Genomic DNA, 25,615 nt, shown 5'->3' on the forward strand with positions numbered 1-25,615 from the left:
GATGGCCTCCCTAAATGGTAACGTTACCAGCCCAATAAATGGAAGGGTTCAAGGGACGGCCACGCCTGGGTGCAGGGTGCTGACCATTCACTGCCTACGCTGCCTCAGAAGGCCCAGCGCACGGGGCTGGCCGGGCCTGATCGGGGCGGCTCTGACACCCCTTTCCCTCTGTCCCCCCATAGGTGTTAACAGAACTGAAATCCGACAACCAGAGGCTGAAAGATGAAAATGGTGCCCTCATCAGAGTCATCAGCAAACTGTCCAAGTAGACTGGGCTCCGGCTTTCGGGGGAAAAGGACGGCATTCACTGCCCAGCCCTCCTCCAGCCACTGCCTTCCAGCCGAGAGAACTGGCTGTTCGGTGGAAGGACACCTGTCCCTGACCCTCCTCCAGTCAGCTCCTCCACACTGTACATTTTCTCTGCCCTCTCAATGCCCCGTTCCTCCTACATCCCCAGCCCCTGAGTTTAACGGCAGTTTTAACGGAAGCATGATTGTGACCATTCGAGCTGTCTGGAGAAGGCCTTGGGGAGTGCGCCAGGTCAGCTATGGACCCCAGCGTCTACTGCTCAGCTACTTGTCCACGTTGGATTTGGACCAGTGCCCCACAGCCTTTTACACCGACCCAGACCCTCTGACGTAGGGAAGTCTAATGCTGGCCACTCCAGGATCCTGACGGGGATGCCAAGAGAAATGGCAGCATGTTGGAATAACCACCAGACAGGCTCTGGAGCTGTGTGTCCACTGGATTCCAAGGTGACAGCGACTCTGCATTGAGGGTTTCTGCTAGTCCCCACCTCTCAGGAATTGACTTTTCCCTAACTGCCCCCTGGTGTTACTGTGGTTTTTCCTGTCAACAACCCAGTAACATCCCTGCCTGGTGTTACCCTACTCCTCCCCATGCCGAGGCCTCTCCCCAGGGCTTCATTTATTCCTTTCCTTTCCATCCTTTTATTTTCCTTCTGCCTCCCCTCCACCCACCTCACCCTGTGGTCTGAAAGCTAGAACAGAGCACGCGACCTCAGTTGTCTTGGAGGTTACAGAAAATCGTTTCTCCTGAGGCACTCTGGAGACAAGGAGAATTGCCTTGGTGGTGGCACCACCAGCCCCTCCCTGAAAAGCCAGACCATGGCCTACATCGCACCCCGTTCTCATGGCCCACTTGTTTGCCCACACAGTGATTTTCTAAGAAAGTCCGGGCTCTGAACACCCCATCCTGCCTCACCTCCCTTTGGCCTCATTTTCCTCTCTTCACTCTGGCTGCTGCTCCTAATGAGAAGTGAAGTCATTGCAAGGAGGCATGAGGGGGTGGGCAGATGGATGGGAGATGGACGAGGGAGTGGAAGCAGGTTGGAAAGACGTGAAGTAAGGAGAGTATCTGAGGACACTTACAACCTTGTGACAAGGAAGATGGCAGATGACAGCCCATTGTGCTGTGAAAATGGTGGCGAATTTGATTATTCCCGGTGGCTAGATTTAGGGGAGAGACTTGTTTTCTTAGAAGCTAACAGGAGAAATGACTTCTTAATAGAGGTTTAAAGGGATAAGATACTCTCAACCCACTGAGGAGTCACGGCACCTTAGCGTGGCAAAGCCAGAGGCTGTTTGGTGCAGCTTTTATCGTGTCACGGGGACCCCACTGCCCCAGCGTCCGCCCTGGTCAGGGATCCTCTGGCAGCTGGGAGTTTATTACTCGTGAGTCGAGCGGCTCTAACAACCAGAAGTTCTCCCGCTATGAGTTGGGGTCTGACTGGATTCTCATCGTCCAGCGCCAGCCCCAGCATGCAGCCTTCACACACGTCCACTTGGTGACTCCCCGGTACCCTGCTTCCAGCCGATGTTTCCAGTCCTTTGAGAGATTCCTCACTTGGCGCACTTTTCATGCCTGTCACACCTTGGCCATCCTCCTCTGCGCAAAAACATCCTTTAAAATAGCACGCCCAGACCTGGGCAGGTTGCCCCAGTGTCCGGCACAAAACTAAACTGCCAGTTCTTGACGATGGCCTGTTATTGGTATGTAAAGTGTTTGCTTTTTATAGGCGTTTTCTCCCTTGTTTGGTTTATTTTGAGTGTGCAGGTCATTTAAATCTTCCTCCTTTTAGTGTTGCCAGTGATCTTCAGGCTGGAGTGGTCCATTCTCTTAACATACAACACCTCTGTCCACTTTCTGTTTCTTTCCAGAAAATGACAGTATAGCTCTCTTGGCCGTCTGCCACATCACATGGTCTTTAAACCGGGAGCTATAATTCAGGATCCCAATTCCAGGATAGGAAGTATGTCTCCTCGGCGAAACCCCATTTTTACAGTGTACAAAATTCTCTCCTCCGTTTCCAACGATTTTCCCGGAGAAGCTCCTCGATTAGGATTTTGTACTGTCTTGGGCCGACTGTGGAGCTCAGATCTCAGGGAATGCCAGCTTACAGTAAGAGGTCTCTATCCTCCACCACAAGCATTTCCTTCGTTCTAGGGAGGGGGGGTCAACACAAGGCGTTGACTGATGGGTTCTCCTGGCACATGCTGGGTGTTGGAGAAGGGAGGGGGCGGTTGCTGACTCTTTCTCAGGAAAAGTAATCTAGGCACTTTCTCTTATGCAATTGATTCTGTTAGGCGGAGAGACTGAATTCTGGTCTCTGTCCAGAAAATAAAACACCGTGTCTTCACACTGTGTTGACTGGAGCCCCATGAGGTGACGGCTGTGGACCTGGCAGCCCGCTGTGCTCTCGGGCGCTGGCCTCTGCAGGTCTCCCCCCGGTGCTGTCGGTCTCCTCAGTGGCCATCCCCCAGTCCCCACCTGCTGCTCGGGGGCTCAGCTGCAGGGATGCTGCCTGTCCGGCCAGTACTTTGGGGCTCAGCTGTGTCACTTTGGAGTCTTTACAGGAAGTAGCAGAATGAGGAAGACAAGGTTCCCAGTACAGCTTCACACGTCTGTTCTCATTAACTTGGTATTTTTCAAAACAAGCCCCACCTTTGGGAGGAGTGGTTGGGCAATTCCAGAGATTCTCTGGCTGAAGCTTTGCCACTCCACCTGCTTGTCTTTCGGGGGCTGCTCATCCTTTTCCAGAGCGCTCTGGGGCATGAAGACTCCAACCCCCCGCGCAGGGGCTGTGCACACCTTGGGGTGTGGCCTCTAAGGAGTCTGAAGAGCAGACGTGCCCGGGCTCATTCCTGCCCTGACTTCCCTGCTGGGCAGCCTCAGGCGACATTCCTGGACACCCCCCCCTCCCCCCACCTCTGTGTCTTTCTCTCCAGATCTCTGTTTTGGATCATTTTACCCACTTCCCTGCCCTAAACAAAACATGCGCTGAGCCTGGGGATCCCACCCGTGTGTGTGGGCTGCTGACTGCTGCCCTCCCAGGGGCGTTTAGCGGAGCCAGAGTTGAGAGAAGCAGGAACTCTCAAAGCCATGCATTAGTTCCATCTCTGGATTTCTGGCCCGGGGCAGCCTCTCCTACCAGACACTGTCTCCTCTCAGAAAGGCCCATGTTTCAGTCCAGGCCACTGACGCAGAAGGGGGTCCTGAGGTGGGTACTAGGCAAGTCGAGGCGAGCAGAAGCAGCCTGGAGAAGAAAGAACTATTTAAAGTGTCGCCAGTTATTCAGCCTCCACGCTGCTTTGCACCTCAAAAGGGAAAGCCTCAAGGACTCAGCAGCTGCTGAGAGGAAGGGGGATTCCTGGTTCCACCCACTGCTGAGCCCTGTTTCTGCTGGAGCTTCCCAATGAGATCACACTGCCTGGGTGCTGGTGTCCCTCCCTCCAAGGCGCTGTCGGGTGTTCATGCCAGCACTGCAGCCAGCTCTAGACACAGTCATCAGTCGAGGGTGGCCCCTGCCCAATTCCAGGCCCACTTAGAGCCACGGGTCTTGAGCTCCATACTGACTTTTAAGGCAGGTTTCGACCCCTCAAAGGATGCGAGTCCTCTGACCAAATAAGCAAGACAGCTTTGAAGGCAGAGTAAGCTGCGTGAAAGCAGACCTGGGAGGCCGACATCTGGGTCCAGGGCCGGCGCTCATCCTCGTCAGCCTGTGACCTTGGGAAGGGCACCTCCCGTCTGTGAAGCGAGGCTGGACTGGACAATCCTGAAGATCCCATCTAGATGCAGAATTCTATGATTGATTTGTTCCCAGGAAGATCAGAACATTTCTTAAACTCAGAATCTTTGCTGTTTCTAACTTCAGATTTTCTTGTTTTCTCCTGGATTCACTGTTTAACGTCAGCATGTCACGGATGAGTCTCATCCTTGCTGGAAAGGGAATTTCATATTGAGGGTAACTGAATGGTGTTACAAGTGTCCTCTGTCCTGATGGCTGGGGAAGAACATTAAACCTGCAGAGGTGGAAACGGGAGCTCGCAGGCAGATGGCTGGGAAGCAGCCTCTGGACAAACGGCTTAATGGGAAACGGAGCTGCTGCTGCCTGGATTCTCTCAGCTGCCTCTCCGCCGCCTCGGATGTGGTCTCTGTGGCTCTCAGCACCCAGACGGCAGACCGACGGCACTGCTGTGTGGCTGCAGCGGGCTCCTGGTCTCAAACTCTGCCAGAGAGCAGCAAGAGGATGGTCGTCCATAAACTCCTCCACCTTAGTTCCACTGAGCTCCTGCCCGGGACTCGACTGGCAGAAGTGGGAGGTTCTGATGCTGACCTTGAAGCGGGCCTGCATGCAGTGAGTGTTTACACACCCCGAGTCCACACACCGTATCTCGCAGAACAGCACTCAGCTCTCGCAGGACCAGGTGTGAATGGAAGGAAAGCTCAGAGCCCTGAGGCGGAGGCGGCCTGCACGCTGTGGTGGGAGGAGGCAGAAGGCTGGGGCCCTGGACGTGGTGCGGGATGGGCACTGCAGGCCCTGGGACGAGGGGGCTCAGGGCAAGGCAGAGCTGCACACGGGCAGTGAGTGCTGTCTCCCGGCGCCCGCAGCCCACAGCCTCCGGCTGAGTGGAGATGACGATCAGCTTCCCTAATGGGCATTGACAGTGCTCGGAGCAGCAGGCCCTGTCGAGGACAGCTATTGATCGCCTGCGTTCTGATGAGATTGGAAAATGGATCAACTTCATTGCAGCCCAGGAACTGTCATTGTCACAGCTGCTAGAGAATGAGGTGGTCTCTGGGGGCCGAGAAAAGCCAAATAGGAAATCTTGACCAGCCCGCCAGCAGCTGCGTGGTAAAAGCAGAGGCCCTCCCTTCTCAGAGTTGTGGTTGAGGGTCAGAATCGAACCTGGGAGTGGCTTGTAACCCAGGGTCCAGCAGCCCCTCCTTGGGAAGAACTGTAGGGAATAAGCGGTGTGTCTAAAGACAGAACCCCTTGCTGAATGTTCTGATGGCACCTTAAAAGGTCTCACGGTTTGGGGATTACTCCTGCCTCTAGCCTGTGTGCCTACGCATGCACATGAGCTAGCACGGAGCTTTCAGCATGAACTCTGGCGTATGCCTGGTTAACCAGTTTTATCCAAGTGGATTATCCTGTTAACTCATATCTTTTGCTTTTTGCCCTCCCTCCAGTCCCCTGAAAGACTCTGAGCCATTCTCTAATTCATCTGCTTATCATTTTGGACTGTGAATCTGCCAGAGTGATGTTTTCCGTTATTTCTCCAAATTTTTCCCTAATGCTTCCAGTAAACATTTTCTTGGGTGGCCTTCAAGGTGAGTGAGTCAGGGTACTCTCAATCCTTCCCCCCTCATCTCCCTCCACATTCTTCCTCTTCTCACTTGGAACTGACGGTGCTTGGGGAGGAGGCTCTCCATGAACCAGCCGGATTCCTGGAGGAGTTCCAGCCAGCACCACCACCCCCTCTTCCAGCTCCCGAGCTCCCTGGCTGTGCCGACTGCCTCGGGGATGAGGATGGGCTGCCCCGTGGGCTGGCCGGCCTGGGAGACCATGGGCAGCCCTGTCTGGCTTGCTCAGTCTTGTCCTGAGAGGCTTGACTGTTAGCTGGAGACTGTCTCCTTGGACAGAAACCTGGACAGTGTGTGTGCACCTGGGGACAGCCGCTCGGCCCATTGCTGCTTTGCAGGAGAGGATGCAGGAAAGGCGCACAGACTGTGCAGAGGCTCTCAAAACCTCCACTGTCCCCACAAAACCAGAACTGGGGATGAGCGCGGATCCTGAACAAGGGGCATACCAGGCCAGCACTTGCTGGACTCTGCCTGAGCATCTCTGCCCTTGCCTTTTCTTCCCCACTCCCTGAACCGGGGGACAGATCCCAGCTTGTCCTCTTGGGAGGAGAGGCCAGATGGCGAGCAGTCAGAGGAAGGACACGAGGGGCTCAGGCACAGAACACTGGGAGGTCGGCTGCAGGGCTCAGAATGGTTCTGGGAGCAGGCAGCATCCACGATCCCCTCTTGTGGCCAGCATCCTGTGAGCCCTTGAAAGCCTGGGGCTACCACCTGCCAGCACCCCAAGTAGGGCCATCATCGCCCCAAAGAGGGAAGGCGATGTTCACCTGGCCTTCCCGCCGGGGGGCAGGAGGTACAGCCCATCCTCCCTGGCAGCTCAGACTCAGGCTGCATGGTGTCCTCCTTTCTGTTCCCTCTGCCGTGACCTGGACCGTCAGGGGCAAAAAGAGCTCACGGAGCCAGCCAGGCCCCAGCGCTCCCGTTCCAGGGGTGGCATTTGTGTCTTCTCCCGCCTCCACCCTTCACCCAGCCTTCCTTCCACAGTTAGAGCAGTGGATGTAAGTGGTCTCAGCTGAGGTGTGTGGAGCGACTTGGTCCAATGTAAATACACCTGGGCGGGGTGAGGGCGTTCAGGGAGGGGGCCGGATTCGCTTTGTGAACTGAATGTATTTTTATGCAATTTTCAGTGGCCTTTCAACCCTGACATGAATGATTTTGTTTTACTGGTTGTTATTATATAGTATTAAGTATTCTGTGTTTGAAAGTTTGGGAATAATAATATTCACATCTATACGATGCCTGTAAACACAACAGTATTTATAAATGAGTAAATAAAACGGTGTTTTAACTTTGTGACTGTGTCTTCTCAGTTCAGGAAGTGGGATTTAGAGCGTCTTACGTCCGGGCGGCCTCCTGCAATTTTACGTCCTCTCTGCCTTTGGGGCTTCGCCCTCCTGCCGTTGCCCCAGGGACAGCCACAGGAGCGTCACCGTCGTCAAGAACAGCGTCTCGAGCCAGGCCAAGGAGAAGGCTAGACTGGGGGTTCAAGAGACCCTAAGAAGGAGTCCAGGTCCCCAGTTTCAAGTGGCTAGGAGTATGGTCGTTTCCCTGAAGACAGAGCAGGTCCCAGTGACCAGTTGTGCCCATCTGGAGGGACACTGATGAACACCGTGACACTCTCCTACGTGGGAGGTTAAGGTCCAGAGAGGTGGGGGTTCCCCTGGGCTCCTGGCGCCCCTCGGCCCTCTGCTGTATACACATGGGCTCCACCAGGTCAAGTTTGACTCGCGATTGCCGAAAGTGCTCTGCAGCTCCCAGCTCTGAAGGCAGCTAACTCGGGGTTATTGGAGGTTAACCAGCGAGAGCCCCGCCCAGGGAGGAGGCCACTCGGCCGCTGGCACGTCTGCAGCAGGGCGGCCAGGTCCGACTCACTCGGCCGAGGTTCAGGCTGGTTTCTCCCTCCAGCAGGCCCTGCCTGCTTTGCTCAGCCCTGCTCTCCGCCAAGCGGAAATCCCCGGTCACCGACGGTGCGAGCAGAGGGAGGTCAGGGAGGGGAGATTCTTTCCCCCTGCTGTCACCCCGCTGCCTGTAGCCGGAGCAGCGGCAGAACAAACACACATGATGTCACGGTTGAAGAGTTCAGACCTGTCCTGGGGCCCAAAGCACAAAGCAGCACGGCTGATGCGAGGCTCCCAGAGCATCCTCTCTCCTTCCATGCCCCGCTGGACCTGGGGAGGTCCGCAAGACAGTGTCACCTAGGGCCGTGTGGCCCAGCCTCCCCTGAGAGGATGAGCCCTCAGTGGAGAGACCCCTGCTACATCCCGGTCCTTACACGGCCCCCAGCCGCCCTGCTGAGGGGCTAAAGCTGCAGGATCCGCCCTGCCTTCCCTGAGGGCCGCCATCCAGCGCTGCTGGGACCTCACAGCCGGTGCCACGCTCACAAAGCGGCAGCGCTTGCCTGTCCCACGCGAGGAGGCAGGTCCACAGGCTGGGCTGGGAACTGGGAAAGGAGTCGAACCCTTCCCCGTCTCGGGGGCAACGCTGCCCCACTTTCTCTTTCCTTAAAAATGCTGACGCCCTAACGTCTCTCCTCAGAAGTCAAAGATATTCGAAGGTGGTTGCAGTGGGGCAACTGAGGACTTTGCAGAAATTCTCACTTGTCAAACTGCCGTACCCCCGGCCAGCCTCCCCATCCCTGGGCTCAGACGCTGGCCGTTCCGCGGCCCAGCTCTACTGGAGGACTCAAGAAGCTGGTCCACCCCCAGCCTCCCAGAGGACGCTCCCAGCACCACCGCCCATGCCCCAGAGAAGCACATGGGGATGCGTGCCCGTCTGGTCTCCCCACCCCAAGAAGAGGATTGGCCTCAGGCCCCTTGTGAGGCCAGAGCCTCAGAGCCAGCCGCCCCCCTCACCCACCATGCTGACCCTCCTGCCTGTCCCTCCCCCAGCCCAGCCCCCACAACCAGAGACGCCCCCCGCCCCCGGATTTCTTTCAGCTCATTTCTTTAATAAGGAGACGCAGCTCATTACAAAATAACAATTCGACAAGACATCAGACAAGAGCAACAGAGTCCACATGAGGGGCGGGAGCGCATTGCCAAGCATAGGGGGCGGGGCAGGGAGGCCTGCACGTGTGTCCTTCCCACGAAGACAGAGGCAGGGCTCCTGGTGGGGCGTGCAACCGGGGGTGACCTGGCTTTGAAGATTTCAGATCTCAGGGATTCCAGAAAGCAGCAAGTCCAGGCCTCAGACGGGAGGAGCCCTGACGGTGAGGAGGGCGGATGGAGCACCCCAGCCCGGCACCTGCTCCGTGCTCACCAGCCAGGACCGCAGCTCTCGCCTCGTGGCTGTCTCTGCCGGGGGTGTGGACGGGGGGGTCCCAGAGAGCTGGAGGGAGGACAGCATCTCCCAGCCCTGTAAGCACCTGATGCCAGCCCGCGCGCCGGTCCCTCTGCCTCCCCCTTCTGCGGCGCGGCACAAAGATCACTGGGGCTTCCATGTGCTCCTGCGTCGCGGCTCATAAGGGCAGAGCCCACCTCGCCGCTCGGCCTGTCGGGCACACCCTGCCCTCGCGTCCCTCCTTCCTCGTGCTCACCACCCTTGCCGTGCCCGAGGCCTCCTGGGTCGTTCCCACTCGGCTGCCAGCGGCTGCGGGCTGGGAGCTGCTCTTCCCTGTTGGTTCCATACGATGACTTGGGACCTTGGGAGCCCCAGCTACCCCCTCCCCACCTCTCGACCACGGCGGGCCATGCCTCACTGGGGCTGCTCTGGGAGCCACAGGAGGGCCTGCGGGTGTCTCTGCCCTGAGGCTCCTGACCCCCGCCCTTGGAGGAGCCAAGCAGCCCCCACCCGCCCTTGGGGTGCTCTCTGTCAGACTGCAGGATGACGCTGCAGGGAGAGCTCCACCCACCGTGCCCCCAGCTCCCCCAGGAGCCCCCACTGCCACCCACAATCCCTGGCCCCATAGTGTTAGGTCAGCGAGCTGTTCTGTCAGCCCCAGGGGGGAAAGGGCCTGGCCACAGGCTGAGCTGCGCCTGGCTGCTCCTGAAAATCGGGGTCACTTCCACAGGGCCCCCAGGAAAGGTCTCTGAAGGTGGGGGCCCCACCATCGCCCCGTCCACAGAGGCTGGAGAAGGAGTTGTGGAGGGAGCCCACTTGGGCAGGGCCAGCCGGGGACATCTCCTGAGGCCCCACCAGAAGCCCTGGACGCCACCGTCCTCAGGACATGGGGCTGAGGGAGCAGGAGAGGTGACAGGTGAGCCCTTCACGAGTGTTCTGTGGGGAGCCAGTCAGAGGGAGTGGGGGATCCTGGCAGGACCCGAGGGCCATCTCCAGCAGGAGGCCCCTTTATGGCTTTTCAGTTAATTCAAACAGTGTGAGGAAGGGGCACACCACACACACACACAGGACACAGAAGCTACCGGGACACCAGACGCCAGGCTGGACACCGCGCGGTGCACCGAAGGTCGACTCTGCAGACGGACGGACGGCAGAAGATGGGGACTGGCCTTCAGGGCGCCAGCGGTCCTCAAGCATCCCCAACGGCAGGGCTGGCGTCCGAGCCGGAAACCCACTCCCCTCAGCCAAGGGCTCCCACGGTGGGTCCCGATGGGGTGAGGCTGGGGTGGGGCTGAGGGACAAAGACTTTACACGACAAAAAATCGAAGGAGCAGCCTCAAGAGTTGTGTAAAATGGGTTTGGGGCTGGGGAGTAGGGCACTCTGAGCATTGCCATGCGGCTATTTACAGAAGTTAGAGACATGCATCTCGAGTCAGCACGATCGGGTTCGTGTGTTTATAGAGAACTGCCTTCACTTGTCTATAACTAAACACACAGGGAGGGGTCGGATGAGGCTCAAATGGCTTCAGAAGGTTCTTGTTTTTTTGTTGCTTAAAAAATAAAGTATCTTCATGTGTCTTCAAGTCACAGTGTCCCCTCCTCGATATTGCAGCCCAAAAAACAGGTTAAGTAAAATCCTGGTGTCCCGTCTCCGGCCCCCTGCGACTGAGGGGGAGTAGGCAGAAGTGGCCGGTAGGACAGGCTTGCCAGAGGAAACCCAGGATGGTCGGTTCCACTTGAATTTCAGGTAAACAACAGTCCTTTTAGTACAGAATGTCCCACACGTCGCCTGGGACTCACTATTCTTTAAAATTATGTGCTGTTTATCTGAAATTCAGATTTCACTGGCATCCCGCATTCCTATTTGTCAATCTGGCAGCCATGACATGGGGCTCTGGGCCACCAAGATCAGGTCTTGGGTCTCGCCCCCATCTGCCACCACCCAGGGCCCTGAGAAAAGGCCCCCAGCCTGAGGCTGAAGTGGGGACAGCACAGAGGGTCGGAGGGCAGCTCCTGGCTCAATCTCTTCCTCCCTTTCCGGGCAGCGACTATGTCTGTCTCTAAGGGTGGGTGAGGACATCAAGGGACATGAGCTCGCTCACTCCCGACCATGGGGGGCTTCTCAACCCCTCTGCTCATTGCACACGCCCCCTCACGGAGGCAGGTCCACAGCGGGTTTTACTTGTCTTCTCTCTCGCTGGAGCCCTGGGCCAGCAAATCAGCCCAAACTGCGTCTGCAGAAACACAAGCTACGTGTGGTTCCCGGGAGGACATGGCCAGGGCCTGAGACTGAGGTCTCATCCCTGTGGCCCCATCCCCAGCTGAGGGTCCACTCATACACTGTCCCGGCTGCCCCAGTGCTCTTTCCACAGCCTGCCCCAGCCTCAGCTTCCACTTCCACAGTCCAAGAACCCGCCTGTGGCTCTGGCAGTCGGTTTCCCTTCTGGAACAGTCATTCAAGGAGCAAGGAGAAGGCAGCTTCCTGGTCTCACCCCCCATTTCTCGGTGGGATTCGTTTGGGTTTTCATAGCCTCAGTCTCTTTGTAAAAAGTCACGTCTATACCACCTTCCTCTCTCTGGAATAGACTTTGAGAGTGAGAACTCACAGCCCCAGAGGCCTCCAGAGCCCCTCACTAGCCAGACCCTAACTATCCTTCTCAGGGCCTACACCCCAGCACCCCAACCTGCATGGCAGTGAGGGTTCACGGGATGCTCAGTGGTTTGGGTAAATCAGCCCTCAGGTGGAGGAAACATCCAAGCATAAGTGTGGCCTTGCCTAGCTCGTGGACCTGGATGGATGCCTTCTGCTAGCGTGGCTCATCTGGGCCAAGGTCCCATCCCAGGACCAGCCAGAACCTCCTCACACTCAGGTATCTCCCTGGCTCTATACTAGTGCCAACACTCAGTTCCTCCCAACCTGTCCCCACCCTCAAGACTGCTCACCAGAGGGGGGCCCAGAGTAACAGAATCCAGCTCCTGTCTCCAGGCATGTGGACATCCAACCACCAGAGGTGCCTACCATTTCCTTTCCTTCCTGTCAGAAGAGTGGCAAATCCTGGGCTCCAGACGGGCCGAACGAGGTTCACGGGCAGAGAAGAACCCCAGGTGATAGGTGGATTGGGAAAGGGCAAAAGAATGAAGCTGGAGGGGGTGAGACTGACAGGGAGGGTCTATGAACAAGGGGTGTGGGGTATGGTGAGGAGAATGAGTGTGGGGAGAGAGAACCTGAGAAAGCACCAAAATCCCACAGCTCTGGGGATGGGAGAAGAGTCCAGTGACTTCTGACATCCATACCAGGATGTCCTACTCTGTAGTCACCCAGATTCTGAAGGCACCCTATTGTCCTACAACCTCCCCCATGACCACAGCTCTGGTCCCAGGGAGCAAAGCACATGGTCCTTGTCAGAGCCCTACCTTCTCACCATCAAATACACACACACACACAGTGTCCACAGAAAATAGCTTCTCCGGAGCCCAGGGCCACCAGCAAGAAGGAGAAGGGTCACTGAGAGAGGAGCCAGGCTGGGCCCTGCCTCCCAGTCTGTGTCTAGCAGAGGGGCTCCCTCACCGCCACTCCAGCCAAAAAACATGGCAAAGCAAACACAAAAAACCCATCTCCTTTCTTTTAGTGAAATAAAAACACACTGTGCACCTTCTCCATGCTGGATCCTCAAAGCCTGATTCTCTCCAACACTGTCCCTCTGTGTCAGGTGCCTACAGGAAGCTGAGGTGGCCCAGATGGGGCAGGACAGGAAGTGCCACCATTTTTGCTGGGAAAGGGAGAGATCTCCAGGCTTCTCGGGAAGCCGTGAGAATTCCGAGGTGAAGAAATGGCAGGGGGCTGAGGGCTCCAAGGATGGAAGAGAGAGGCTGAAGGACGGGATGCAGGAACGGGAGGAACGGGCCACAGGAAGAGGGGCTGGCCTCTGACCATGTGGGGCTGACTCTCTTGCCCAGGCTGAAGGTTTGGAGGGGGACTCAGTGCAAACTTGACTAACACATATATGGCTTTTTATCAATGCTGGGGCTGAAAGGTGAACAGGGAATGGGACACAACTGAGCACAGGGTAGAAAGCCCAGCAGGCGTCCTCCGTCACCCGTTTGGAACGGATGCCCTGCTTCTTGGGATTCAGAGAGGGAGGCCTCCTACAGAGTGCTGGGGTGGGGCCTCCTTCCAGCTGGCATGGAGGGCAGAGGAGCGGGAGCTGCGGATCTCAGGGCTCCCCTCTAGCTCACCCAGGAAGTCTCTGCCATCTGGCCGCGTCCTCCCCCTTCTTACCTGGACCTCAGGAGAACTAAGAACATTTAAACCTTCCTTCTAAAGTTCTCTGGCTCTGTACAGATAACGTGTCTTCAGACAGCGTTGATCCACTTAGATTAAAAGAGGAAACAGAAGCGAAAGCACGATGGGAAAGAAATGCTTACATTCTGGAAAGGGAGAAAGCGTCTGTGTTTCCCACTGGAAGGGGCGAAGACCCAGCAGATTCATTTTGGTCTTTCTGGGTGGTGGGGTCTTCTGTTTCTTCATAGTTTGATTTAACTGTCAACAAGAGGGAGGTCCCAGGACTGACAGTTCCTGTTAAAGTCTGACCAACCTAGTGACTAGTTCACATCCACAAATGTCCTGGAGCCATACTTGTGGGGAAACCATGACTGAAAGGAGGACGTCTATGGTGGCATCAGGGGTTTGGTCCTAGTTCTGGACAAATCCAGGCACCACATCTTGCCTCCCAAATAGCCCCCATGAGGAGCACAGGAGCTCCTGGCATCTGAGCAGGACTCAGCTCTCTCCACAAGTTGACAGAAGATCTCCCACTCCGACAGTGGCCTTCTCTTCATGTCAGGGCCCCCGAAGAGCCTTCTCTTTGGGGACACAACTTCTCTGTCCTTGGCTCATTCCAGGGGTGCAGAGAGATGCTCACACACACACACACACACACACACAAACACACATGCATGCGGATCACTGGCCACTGTGTCGCCCTTCCTGCCAGGAAACAGGAAGTGCTGCCATTTTGTTGGTCCAGAACATTCAAAGCACAGGAAGTGCTGTGACTTTCTGCCAAAAGAGGGCTTCACTCAGGGTGAGGCTTCAGTGAAGCTTCAAAAGGACGAGGGGAACCTGATGGGGCATGCAGCAAGGACAGCTCCCGTGGCGATGACAAGAGCCAGGCTTCTCTTTCACCTCTTAGGGGACTCTCCTCACACAGCCATCAAAGGGAAGTTTGTCTTTAAAAAGAGAAAAAGGAAGGAAAAACAAGGAACAACCACAACAAATGAGAAAGGAAACCTCTACGGTTGCACAACTGAGGTATTGATAGCTCTGATCTCGTCCGTGTCTGTGCCGGTGTCCTGCCTACTTGTTCTTGCCCAGAAGCGCGTCCACCTCCTCCTCAGGCTTGAGGGAGTGCCACTGGGCGATGGGCCTCCGGGGGTTGGCCAGCATGTCGGACCAGTGCCGCAGCTCTGTGCCCGTGGCGTTGCTGCCCACAAAGATCTTGCCAATGGCTTCGTTCTTGCCCAGCTTGTCATAGTCCAGCACGGTGACCACCACCTGGACCTTCTGCGGGGCGACAAGGGAGGGAGGGAGTCAGCAGGTGAAGACAGGGTCCTGTGACCAAACCTCCCCTCCCTCAGCCTCTCCTCCGGGGCTCCCTGCCTCCACCTCTGGCTCCGACGAAGCCTCAACCCACGGGAGGCAGAGGCCACGCCTTTCAGAACAACCTCGTTTCTACCAACTGGCGTTTACCGCGCATGGACTGTTCTCCGGGCTCCGTGCTGAGCGCTCAGGAGCGGAGGGCAGTGAGGAAGCGAGAAGATGAATTTCCCTCTAAGGGAAGCAGTGGACACATATTCAAAAACTTACAAAACAAAAGATAAAGGTTGTGCTAGGGAGGTAAGCACAGGTATTATGGGAACTGAGAGGAAGTGACAATCCTGCCCGGGTCTATCAGGAAAGGCTTCAGGGAAGAGGTGACATGTGAACTGGGAGGTACAGGCTGAGGGTTTCTCCAGGTGGAGAGAAGAGGATCCAGGAAGGAAGACTGGCCTGGGCAGAGGCATAGACACGTGAGTGCGGGTCCAGTGTTACTGAGAGCTGAGAAGCCATGAAGCACAAGTGAGGCCGGGAGGGTGGGCTGGGGTCAGCTAAGGAGTGTGTACTTTCTCCTTCAGGCCCGCGGTGGGGCGTGCTGAAGGCTTCAGAGAGGGAGAGGGCACAGATACTTCAGAACAGGACCTGGCATGGAGGTGGAAGATGCAGGGAGGCGGAGGGACCAACGGCCGGGAGACAGGCCGGGGCAGGGCACTAGGAGGACGGGCACCGAATTCCTGAACCACAGCAGGGGAAGCAGGGGCCAGACGGGAGAGGTGATCGGGGCAGAACCAAGAGGACTTGGTCATCAGCTGCACTGGCCAAGGGGACAGTCAGCACCCTTCTCCCTCCTGGATGCAGCCAATTCAGTCTCATCCCTTAGGATCAAGCTCACTCCGGAAGCCTCACCTGAACTGGCCACAGTCCTCTGCTCCCTGCACCGCGGTGTTCACCGCTCCCCCTCCTGACCGCGAGGTCCTTGAGAGCAAGGACCGTGACTGACACATCTGTCTCTCAGCACTCAGCATTAGGAAATGCTGAGCAGAGCGTCTTGATAAACAAGAAAGGACAAAGGGCGGGGGGGGGGGGGGGAGCGAGGTCTAAGATGTCGCCCCGGTGCTGACTCGGGCAGCTGCGTGGATGGTGAGACCATTCATTGGAAACAGAGTTCAGACAGAGCCGGTTTGGCTGGGCGGGGACTGAGAGAAGATCAGTGCATTGGTTTTAGGGATGTTCCAAGCTGACATGCCCAGGCCAGTACCCTTCACGTCTGTCTTAAGTTCTCCATAACCAGGACTTTTCTTGGCCCAACATTATCGCTGAGCCTTCAAGGGAAACACTGCTCCCTTCAAGAATTCTCTACAGATGACAGCACGAACCCTGAAGATCCCCTCAGCACCCGTGCCCCACAGCCCTCCTGGGGAACAGAAGGGGAGGAGGGGGCAGCTCACCACAAGAGGGAGAGACCAAGGCTCCAAGGGGATCCTCCACCCATCACCGTGACTCCCTGCCCAGACGGCCACCGGGCATATTGTCCTGCAGGTTCAGATCCACTCATGCCAAGAGGACCCCACCTCAACTCACCCCAACTCACAGAAGTGCTGGTGGGAGGACAGAAGCATGGAGGGCGAAGAAGGGAAGGATGCAGGGAGAAGGAGGGAAGGATGAGGGAGGAGAAGGAGGGAAGGATGAGGGAGAAGAAGGGAAGGATGAGGGAGGAGGGAAGGATGAGGGAGAAGAAGGGAAGGATGAGGGAGAAGGAGGGAAGGATGAGGGAGGAGGGAAGGATGAGGGAGAAGGAGGGAAGGATGAGGGAGGAGAAGGGAAGGATGAGGGAGAAGGAGGGAAGGATGAGGGAGGAGAAGGGAAGGATGAGGGAGAAGGGAAGGATGAGGGAGAAGGAGGGAAGGATGAGGGAGGAGAAGGAGGGAAGGATGAGGGAGAAGGAGGGAAGGATGAGGGAGAAGGAGGGAAGGATGAGGGAGGAGAAGGGAAGGATGAGGGAGAAGGAGGGAAGGATGAGGGAGAAGGAGGGAAGGATGAGGGAGGAGGAGGGAAGGATGAGGGAGAAGGAGGGAAGGATGAGGGAGAAGGAGGGAAGGATGAGGGAGAAGGAGGGAAGGATGAGGGAGAAGGAGGGAAGGATGAGGGAGAAGGAGGGAAGGATGAGGGAGAAGGAGGGAAGGATGAGGGAGGAGAAGGACGGAAGGATGAGGGAGGAGGGAAGAATGAGGGAGAAGGAGGGAAGGATGAGGGAGAAGGAGGGAAGGATGAGGGAGAAGGAGGGAAGGATGAGGGAGGAGGGAAGAATGAGGGAGAAGGAGGGAAGGATGAGGGAGGAGAAGGAGGGAAGGATGAGGGAGGAGGGAAGGATGAGGGAGGAGGGAAGGATGAGGGAGAAGAAGGGAAGGATGAGGGAGGAGGGAAGGATGAGGGAGGAGGGAAGGATGAGGGAGGAGGAGGGAAGGATGAGGGAGAAGGGAAGGATGAGGGAGAAGGAGGGAAGGATGAGGGAGAAGGAGGGAAGGATGAGGGAGAAGGAGGGAAGGATGAGGGAGGAGGAGGGAAGGATGAGGGAGAAGGAGGGAAGGATGAGGGAGGAGGGAAGGATGAGGGAGAAGGGAAGGATGAGGGAGGAGGGAAGGATGAGGGAGAAGGGAAGGATGAGGGAGGAGAAGGAGCGAAGGATGAGGGAGAAGGGAAGGATGAGGGAAAAGGAGGGAAGGATGAGGGAGAAGGAGGGAAGGATGAGGGAGAAGGAGGGAAGGATGAGGGAGAAGGAGGGAAGGATGAGGGAGGAGGAGGGAAGGATGAGGGAGAAGGGAAGGATGAGGGAGGAGGGAAGGATGAGGGAGGAGGGAAGGATGAGGGAGAAGGGAAGGATGAGGGAGGAGAAGGAGGGAAGGATGAGGGAGAAGGGAAGGATGAGGGAAAAGAAGGGAAGGATGAGGGAGAAGGAGGGAAGGATGAGGGAGGAGGAGGGAAGGATGAGGGAGAAGGAGGGAAGGATGAGGGAGGAGGGAAGGATGATGGGTAGCAGGGAGCAGGCCTCAGGAGCCGGATGGGGCAGCGGTGCTCCCGCACCACCGCGTACCTCCATGTCCTAAAGGAGTGACTGGCAGGATTGTTCGGGATAGTTCGTGGTCTCCCCAGAAAAGCGGGGGCTTGGCAGAGGCCCTGGGAAGGAGCCCAGGCAGCATGTGGAGCCCAGGCCCCCACCGCAAGCCGTTCCCCCTCCCGAGCCCCACGCGTGCGGCCCACGGCCCGAGCACCTGGATCTGCTCAAAGGGGATCTCAAAGCTGAAGGACTCATTGAAGTACGGGTTCAGGGTCTTCTTCTTCACCGTCGTCTTCTTCTTCTTGAGCCTCTTGCCGTTCTGCATCAGGTGGATCTTCACGTAGGGGTCTGCACGGAGGGAATCCAGGCCCACAGGGGCAGCCTTAGCGCCCGCCCCTGGAGCAGGCACCGTCTGCCTGGAGCCCCCGCGCGTGGAGCCCCCAGAAGCTCCAGGCCGCTGAGTCCAAGGACGGCCGGGGGGCATCTAGTTCAGGAGCAGCACAAAGGCGTCGCCTCAGGGACCACCTCTGGCCGAGGGGGTGTGGCTGCCTGGAGCACCATGCTGGGGACCTTCCTGAGCCAGAGTCGGGCCTTGGTGAGAGGGAACATGGGTGGCTTCGGCGTGTCTGCCCTCGGCAGTGGACAGAGGAGGGCCGCAGGCATGGCAGGCACCCGCCATCCCGGAGCCAATCCAGTCCCCCTGACCTTGCTCACGAGAAACCATCCCCCCGAGGTCACACGCGGGGAGCGGGGTTGGGGGGGGGGTGACAGAGCTGGGCTACAGCAAGAACTGCTACCTGGAGCCCATACCCAGGGCTGATTCTCAGGGTGGTACAGCAGAGGCAGCGTGCCCCATTGTCCCCCGAAACCCTGGCCGGGCCCAATCCCACTCGGAGCGCTCCCTTCCGCCAGCTCCCCACCCTGGGTCAGCCGCAGAGCCTCTCGCGGCGAGGTGTCCGGGTGTGGAAGGACGGGCCCTGTCCACTCCCTACGCTTCCGCGGAGAAGTGGACCCCTCAGCCACGGACTCATCTGGGGGTGAAATGCTCGTATCCTTTCTTCCGTGGCCCCTAGGGCGCAGCCAGAGAGCATGGAGCAGGCAGCCCGGAATGGGGGGCAGGGGGCCCTCAGAGACCAGGCCGCCCCTGCTCCGCGGCCGCCCTCCGCGGCATCCTGCGTGTCCCCCCACCCCACCCCCGCCCCCCGCAGGAGGTCCCTGCTGACAGGCTCGGGCGGCGGCCGGCTCGCTGCTGCCACCTAACGGCAGCCGGCAGCCCTGCACGCACCTGAAAGGCCGCCCACGTCCATCTTCTTGAGGTTCTTGGCCTCCAGGATGCAGACGGTGAGCTTCCCGGCCGTGGGCACGTAGCGCAGGGAGGTGCAGATGTCGCCCAGCTTCTCCGGCTGATGGGGGACAGGGGGGACCTGGGTCATCTGAGCTGTCCCCTGCCTCCGGCATGGCTGACCCCCGTCTGGCGGGGACTAGCAAGGCCCAGGCCCCACGCCTGTGGTGGTCGAGGTCTCTCAGCATCTGACCTCGGGCCTCGGGCTCAGGTCAGCGAAGCCCTGAGGGTACTGGTGGCCCCGCGGGGGCCGCGGCCTCGGGATGCCAACAGGCGTGGAGCAGAGGACAGGCAGTGACGCTGGGGGAGGGGGGCATCCGGGCGGGTGTGGGGTATGTCCAGCTCCCGCCCCAGGCCCAGGCAGGTGCGAGAGGACGAGGAGAGGGAGCCGAGGGCGCCGGGAGACTGCGTGCCGCGGAGCCTCCCCCGTCGCCCCCCACCCAGGCGGCTCCTGCAGCCACTCGACCTGCAGTGACCTGTGCTGTTAAAGCCCTTCGCGTCCCTTTCCTAATGTCACTGTCACTGCCACTGTTGTGTAGATGGAGTGAGGATGCTTTGTGACCCGGAGACTGAGGTTCAGAGACTTGCTGGAAGTCCCACAGCAATGTAGCACCGGGGGCACCTGAGATCCCTGCCAACACCAGGCCACAGGGTGAAAGCTCCCCAGGGACGGGCCCCTCGGGCCAACACTGACCATCCCACGACACCCCAGTTCAGGTGTGCCACCCTTCCTCCCAGACGGCGTGAGCCCCAAGGGGAAGGCCGTCCTAAGTGTGTATTCCCGCCCCTCCGTCACCGCCTGGTCCTGTGCTGGGCACATAGCACGGCTTGGCTGAGACGGATGACCGATGCTGGCAAGGGGCAGTGGCTACAACGGAATATTTGGTACACAGTTGGTGCTCAATAGATGAATAAGTGAATGAAAGCTGTAGCAGTTGCTGGGAGGACAAGCCACATGCTGAGAATCCTTTAGACTAAATGTGGGCTTTCCTTGTGGGTAAACTGAGGCACTGAGTCATGAATCACTGGCCCTAAGTGACAGCAGACTCTTAAGAGTAACAGTGACGATGGTTCTCCCTTATCTCAGCGCCTGCGAGGTGCTGACACCCACCAGATGCCAGACCCTCAGACGCCAGAGTGTCTCCCTATCTGACAGAGACTACAGAAGGGAATAAAGGACGTGCCTGGGGTCACTCAGCTGGGATCCCAACCCTGGTGGCCTGACTCTAAAGTCACGGGCTCTCTCTGTTTGCCATCCGCCTGCCGGGCCAGGTGGCTCACCTCCTCCTTCTCCCCGCCCTGCAGGTCCCTCCACTCCTCGATGGGCTGGCCCAGGTCCACCGTGTTCATGGGCACCTTCACCTCCCCGATGATGTCGTGTTTGGAGAAGCGGTCAAAGTCGTAGATGGCCATCACCAGGGTTTTGCCCCCCAGCTCCTGGTACGGCACCTGCAGGGCACAGTGGGGTCAGAAGAGGTCAGAGCAACTCGTGCACCTCCACGGGCTGCCGTGCACAGGCTCCCGGCCCGGGCTCTACCCCGTGGCTGCAGGACTCCCGATGCGTCTGTAAAGAGCAGGCCCCGGGCTCTGGGGAAGCAGAGGGTGAGAAGGGGGGTCCCAATGCTCCAGAGGCCCACAGCCCGGCCTGCTGTTGTTCCCGACTGAGCCCGTTCCGGGGCCCCGGCAGCAGCTAAGGACCTGGGCTCCGGGAGGCGCTGGCGTCACCCTCCCAGCCACCTCACCTTGAAGGTGAAGGTTTCATTGAAGGCAGGGTTCAGGGTTTTCCGGTGGACTTTGGTCTCATATTTCTTCTTCTTGTCTGGAAGGAGGAAGACTTTGACGTAAGGGTCTGAGGTGCCCCCCATGTCCAGGGCGGGCAATTCCGCAGCCTGCAGGACACCGACGGTGAGCTGTGGAGAGAGAGGGAGGGACCTGAGTCTCAGGACGGTGCCAACACTGGACCTGACCCAGGACCAGCACCCACCGATCCTGCCCCAGAGCTGGGCAGCTGGGGATTGGGGAGCCAAGCCGGTGCTAGAGCCGGGGATAGGTCTCCATCTCCGTCCCAGGCAGTGGGATGACATTTGGGGAGACTGAAGTGGAGAAGGCAGCTGATCTACCCAGAGGTGGGAGGCAGGAGAACAGCACAGCCACTGTCCAGAGTCGATGTCCAGGGGCACACGCCCTGTGGCTTCCAGGCTGCCCCGCTCGGTGGAAAGCAGCGGTGCCCACAGGACCCAGGGGAGCCGTTTGCATCCCCTCCCCCCAGCTGCCCACTCTCCCCCCACCCCGTTCCCCCCTGCCCCTCCCAGCCCCGCCCGCACACCTGGTTGGCCTGGAAGTCGTAGTCCAGGGAGAACTGCAGCTTGCCCAGGTTCTCCGGCTCCTTCTCCTCCTCTCCTTCCCCTTCTCCCTCCGTCAGGCCCGTCTCTGCGTCATCATCGTCCTGCGGGGGCTGGGGGCGAGGAGGGACGGGCTAAGATAGGAGAACAGCACAGCCTGGCCTGGGGACCCTCCAACGGCCTCGTGTGCCCACCGCCCCTCAGAGCCCCAGCCTGTGTTTGGAAGACATGGCTCCAGTTTTGGGGGGCCTCTCTCCCTGCCGGGCACAGCACTATGAGGCCAGGCACGGCGCCACATGCTCTGCAGGCGTCCCCTGTCAGCCCCCTCCCCAGGCCTCCCCCAGCTCAGACGCCCCCCCACCCCACCCCCCCGCCAGACATACCAGGAGAGCCGTCCAGATGCACCGGGAGCAGGGCGAGCCCGCAGAGGGGAAGAGAAGGAAGAAAGTGACGTCAGAGAAAGTCCTGCAGCTGCGCCCAGCCCGAATCACAGCCACTTGGTGAGAGCAGCCTGGGCTGCACCCAAGGGGTTCTGGGGCCCCCACCCCACTGCAGGTTCCTCCTGGGCCCCCCAAACATTCACACACACACAGGCATGTGCACACACGCACAAGTACTCAAAGCCACTGCGAGCCCTGGCTGACTTCTTGAGACCAGGCCCTCCTTCCATCCTCCATATTGATTCCTTGAGCAAGAGATTCTTCAGAACCAACGTGGGGAAAACGAAGCACACGGGGGCCTCTGAATCGCACAAAGAGACACTTGTGTATCAGGGACATTTGCAGGCTGACCGACCCCAAAAGACAGGGGTAAAGAAACAGAGTGTTCATGTGACTCGAGAGGGACTCCGCTGGCCCCGTCTCGGTGCCTCAGGACCGTTCTTCCACCTCATCCAACTCTGCACCCCCGGCTGGATGCCCCCAGTGAGGCATCGCTCCCCAGTCCCCTCTGGCAGGAGAACAGGGCACTCCAGGGGTGACTTCCTGGTGGGTGAGGGTCTCTCTTCCCAGCACTTTGTGCAAACAGCCTCTTTCAGGGTCAACATATTGTTCTCTCCCCTGTCTTCTCAAGGATGAGTCTCTGCAAACCCTAAGTAAGTGCCCTGCCCACCAGTGACGGGCAGACGACTTTATAGGTTACACGAGAGACGGAGCCAACAGGGAGAGTGTGTGGGCTTCTAAGGGAGAGGGGGGCAGTTTGGCTGCAGAGACGAGAGGCCTTTGCTTCACCTTTCAGCCTCAGGAAGGCGGCCCCCGTCCCTCCCCACAGTGAGCCCTACCCGACCCCTCGGCCTGGCCCCGTCCCTCCCCGCAGTGAGCCCTACCCGACCCCTCGGCCTGGCCCCGTCCCCCCCCACAGTGAGCCCTACCCGACCCCTCGGCCTGGCCCCATCCCTCCCCGCAGTGAGCCCTACCCGACCCCTCGGCCTGGCCCCGTCCCCCCCCAGCCCTACCCGACCCCTCGGCCTGGCCCCGTCCCCCCCTAGCCCTACCCGACCCCTCGGCCTGGCCCCGTCCCCCCCCAGCCCTACCTGGCCGCCTCGCATGTCCTTCATGTTCATGGCGTTCTTCATGCCCTTGCCCTTCTCCTTCTTGTTCTTCTTCTTCTTGCAGCAGCACTTCTTGCAGATGCAGAAGCAGCAGGTGAGGAGCAGGAGGCCAGCGACCACGGCGATGGCAATCAGTGCCCAGGGCGGTACTGCCCGCAGAGAGGAGACCGGGGTCAGCCGTGCTGTGCCTCGCCACCCCCAACCCCACAGCATTGGAAAAATGGGTGAAGACTCTGAACCCCCAAGTGCCCACACTCCACATTTTTAACACCGCCTATGAGTGGTTTGCATGTAATCCGCATAGCTGTGCGTGCCTTTTCCTGAAGAGCTTGCTCTTCCTTTAGTCGGCCGCCTTTGTGGACACAGCCCGCTACCTGAGAGACAGTGACCAGGGTCCACGACGAAGAGAGAAGCTTGGCTGTACTGAGTTTTGACCAGTTCGATCTATGGAGAACCGGCTCATGGTGGAGAGGATGGGAGGGTCCTTATCAGGCCCAAGTGGAGAAAGAGCCTTGAGAGGGTGACCGGAGCCAGAGGCCACGATCCTTAAGGACCTAGAAGGCTGGGCTTTGTGAGACTCCATCTTTGGGGGATGGGCCCCGGGCTGCTCTCCGTGGTGCTGAAGCGCCAGCTCCCACCCGTGTGGCGGCTCCCTTCACCTGGATCCCTGGTGTCTCCCGCACAGACTTCACCAGGAATTCAGAAAGCAGTGGGGCTTTTATTTTCAACTCTCCAAAATAAAGTCATTTCAAGTGTGACTGGAAAACTCGAAGAAGGATTTCTGTTTCATAATTTTTCATCTTCTTTTGGTTGCATCTTTGGACAGTTTTCTAAGTTATAAGAACTTTTTAGCTCTGGGAGGTTGGGGCACATGAACCCCCTTGTTCCCTTCATTAGTGCCAGTCTACAGGCCCCCCACCCATTCCTGAAGAGGCTCCCCGGATAATCCAGCCTGGAATCTAAACGTTAGGGGAGAGCCCAGCCCAGCCCAGCGCACAAGGCCCTTCCTAACTCCAGCCTCGCCCCCCGCTCAGCCCCCGAGACACTCACAGGGGATCTTGTTCATCTCATTGAAGAACTTCTCCTTCATCTGGGCAAACACGTCGCTCTTGCTCTCCCCAGCACCCCCACTCTCGGTGGAGTTGTCCACGGGCCCGACTGGCATTGTGGCGGTGGTGGTGGCAGGAGCCACAATGGGCTCCTGGTTCCTCTTGAAGATGCTCCTCATGGTGGCGGAGGGGACAGCTGTGGACGAGAGGGAAGCAGGATGAACATCCCAGAGGTCCGAGTGTAGAAAGGTCTGCCCCAAAGACCAGGAGAAGCTCTTTCAAGAGCTAAAGACTGTTCATAATAATCCCTTCACCATTCAAAGACACTTCCCTTAATATTAACAAGAATAATAACAGCAATAATGACAGCCATCACCGAGTTAGCACAGACACGTGTCAGGCACTGTGCAAACTATTTTCGTGCATGATCTCATTCAGTGCAAACAGTACCCCGACGTCGGATTGTTACTCCGGTTTAACAGATGTGAAAATGGAGGTTCAGAGAGACTGCCCAGTTTCCCAGGTCCCTTAGCTAATAGTCCTGAAACTGGTGTGTGAACCAGTCGGCTTGACTGCAAAGCCTGTCAACCTAATGGCAGTCACGTATCTCATTTAAACCCAACCACGCGGTCTGGGAGGGAGGCAAGGTTTCTCTCTTGAGGATTCCTTCTTGAGCCTCTCTGCCCCTTAACCTCCATGGCTTCACCCTGCCTGAATTCTCCACCTGTCTCCCTAACATTCCCGCTCTCAGGCTCCAGCCCCCCACAACTCTCCTCAACCACCTTCTCTCTCTTCACGGCCCCCTCAGCACTCACGCAGGGTTTGTTTCAGTCTCCCGTCTAGGGAGGTGGTGCCACATGCACACCTTCAGCCACGTCCTCTGCTGGGCTTCAGCCCCCAACCCTGAGTTCATCTCCAGCCCCGGCCCCTCTGTACGGCTGCACATTAGCTTTCCTACTCAAATAGGTGGTATTCAGTGATAAGAGGAAGAATAAAAGTAATCTGGGCTTACTGCAGAAAATTCAGGATGAGGGAGAGAGAGGACAAGAGAAATTCCCCTTGATTCTCCCGTCCAGAGGGAACTCAGGTTAGCATTTTGGAGCATTTATAACAGGATTTTCTCTGAGTGTTTCACATGTCGAGACCAAACTATATATCACTTGTCATTCTGCCTTTTTTTTAACATAAAATTTTATCATAAGCCTTTTCCTTTATCATTAAAGATTTTGTTTATTATTAAATAACTAAATATACCCCATTACATGGTAGTTCCGTATGTTTTTTTTAAAGGATTGGCACCTGAGCTGGCAACTGTTGCCAATCATTTTTTTTTTCCGCTTTTTCTCCCCAAATCCCCCCAGTACATAGTTGTATATTCTAGTTGTGGCATGTGGGACGCTGCCTCAACATGGCCCGATGAGCGGTGCCACGTCTGTGCCCAGGATCTGAACCAGCAAAACCCCTGGTCGCCGAAGCAGATCGCGAGAACTTAACCACTCGGCCACGGGGCCGGCCCCTCCGTATGTGTTTAACCATTCCACTGTTAGACATTTAGATGGTTTCCAAGTTTTTGCTAGTAAAAATGGGACTGTGATGGTCTTCATTTAAGGCAATGTTCTCATGAGTTTTCAAACTCTGCCCCCAATCCTATCCTCTCCACCGAGCTGTTTCTGCTTCTCAAAGTCGGGGGCGGCCTCCTCCAGAAGCCCCATGAGGACAAATCCTGGGTTGGCATC

At 57.8% G+C, this 25,615-nt stretch overlaps 2 protein-coding genes and 2 long non-coding RNA genes across 31 annotated transcripts in view; 3 read left to right on the forward strand and 1 right to left on the reverse strand.

Annotated features, from left to right (window-relative positions):
- Positions 1-6,960, forward strand: part of PPP1R12B (protein phosphatase 1 regulatory subunit 12B) — a 206,036-nt gene extending 199,076 nt beyond the window's left edge. For all 19 annotated transcript variants that reach the window (XR_011535275.1, XM_070602193.1, XM_070602190.1 and 16 more), the window contains one exon: positions 183-6,960. Coding sequence is in view for 3 of the 19 variants with exons in the window: in XM_070602183.1 (XP_070458284.1) it covers positions 183-269 (87 nt within the window). In the remaining 16 variants the exon portion in view is untranslated. The remainder of the gene's footprint in view (positions 1-182) is intronic.
- A 1,633-nt stretch (positions 6,961-8,593) lies between these two features.
- The window catches only part of SYT2 (synaptotagmin 2), a 105,636-nt gene continuing 88,614 nt past the window's right edge, over positions 8,594-25,615 (reverse strand). For 5 of the 10 annotated variants that reach the window (XM_070602218.1, XM_070602212.1, XM_070602219.1 and 2 more), the window contains exons 2-9: positions 23,881-24,075; positions 22,813-22,979; positions 21,266-21,385; positions 20,682-20,849; positions 20,221-20,388; positions 18,883-19,000; positions 17,812-17,945; positions 8,594-14,509 (exon numbers count right to left, since the gene is read on the reverse strand). In XM_070602218.1, coding sequence (XP_070458319.1) covers positions 14,303-14,509; positions 17,812-17,945; positions 18,883-19,000; positions 20,221-20,388; positions 20,682-20,849; positions 21,266-21,385; positions 22,813-22,979; positions 23,881-24,058 — 1,260 coding nt within the window. In that variant the 5' untranslated portion in view covers positions 24,059-24,075 and the 3' untranslated portion in view covers positions 8,594-14,302. Of the gene's footprint in view, positions 14,510-17,811; positions 17,946-18,882; positions 19,001-20,220; positions 20,389-20,681; positions 20,850-21,265; positions 21,395-22,812; positions 22,980-23,880; positions 24,076-25,615 lie in introns of all 10 variants that reach the window. The other 5 variants (XM_070602213.1, XM_070602211.1, XM_070602214.1 and 2 more) reach the window with 1 other exon arrangement.
- Positions 19,479-20,878, forward strand: LOC139080628 (uncharacterized). Its single transcript, XR_011535281.1, has 3 exons — positions 19,479-19,656; positions 20,245-20,379; positions 20,766-20,878. It is a non-coding gene; the product is annotated as an uncharacterized lncRNA (long non-coding RNA).
- Positions 22,926-23,602, forward strand: LOC139080629 (uncharacterized). Its single transcript, XR_011535282.1, has 2 exons — positions 22,926-23,054; positions 23,175-23,602. It is a non-coding gene; the product is annotated as an uncharacterized lncRNA (long non-coding RNA).

The sequence above is a fragment of the Equus przewalskii genome, chromosome 31, assembly GCF_037783145.1.
Source record: "Equus przewalskii isolate Varuska chromosome 31, EquPr2, whole genome shotgun sequence".
NCBI lineage: Eukaryota > Metazoa > Chordata > Mammalia > Perissodactyla > Equidae > Equus > Equus przewalskii.